The 703-nt window shown below is 37.4% G+C and overlaps 1 protein-coding gene across 1 annotated transcript in view; it reads left to right on the forward strand.

Moving 5' to 3' along the window:
• The window catches only part of HELRODRAFT_171116 (hypothetical protein), a gene marked incomplete at both ends in the record, with an annotated part of 38,912 nt that overhangs the window by 20,265 nt on the left and 17,944 nt on the right, over window positions 1-703 (forward strand). Inside the window, one exon of the mRNA XM_009017870.1 lies at window positions 44-679. Coding sequence (XP_009016118.1) covers window positions 44-679 — 636 coding nt within the window. The remainder of the gene's footprint in view (window positions 1-43; window positions 680-703) is intronic.

Raw genomic sequence — 703 nt, forward strand, 5'->3', positions numbered from 1 at the left:
CGTCGAAGAACTAAAACCGAAGAAAATAATTGTCACGACAGAGACAGTTGAACAGCCTGCAGTTGAATCAGAAATTACAGGTGAGACCACAATTATTAAAGAAACAAAAACAATCATAACAACAGTTGTCGAAACGAAAAAACAAACTGCTACTGAAGAGGAAGAAAAGAAACCGTTGGAAGAGGAACATGTAACTATCATCGAAACAGAAGAAGAAATCGACGAAAAACCAACCGATTCAACGACGCCGCCAAAGGAAGATGAAACTAGCGTTGATAAAGAAGACAAAGAAATATTTGTTAAAATCACGACCGAGAAAGAAGAAGAAGAAGACGTCGAAGAACTAAAACCGAAAAAAATAATTGTCACGACAGAGACAGTTGAACAGCCTGCAGTTGAATCAGAAGTTACAGGAGAGACCACAATTATTAAAGAAACAAAAACAATCATAACAACAGTTGTCGAAACGAAAAAACAAACTAATGAATTAACTGCTACGGAAGAGGAAGAAAAGAAACCGTTGGAAGAAGATCAAGTAACTATCATCGAAACAGAAGAAAAAATCGACGAAAAACCAATCGATTCAACGACGCCGCCAAAGGAAGATGAAACTGGCGTTGATAAAGAAGACAAAGATATCTCTGTGAAAATCACGACCGAGAAAGAAGAAGAAGAAGACGTCGAAGAGCTAAAACCGAACATA

This window comes from Helobdella robusta (assembly GCF_000326865.2).
Source record: "Helobdella robusta unplaced genomic scaffold HELROscaffold_20, whole genome shotgun sequence".
NCBI classification, from domain to species: Eukaryota; Metazoa; Annelida; class Clitellata; order Rhynchobdellida; family Glossiphoniidae; genus Helobdella; species Helobdella robusta.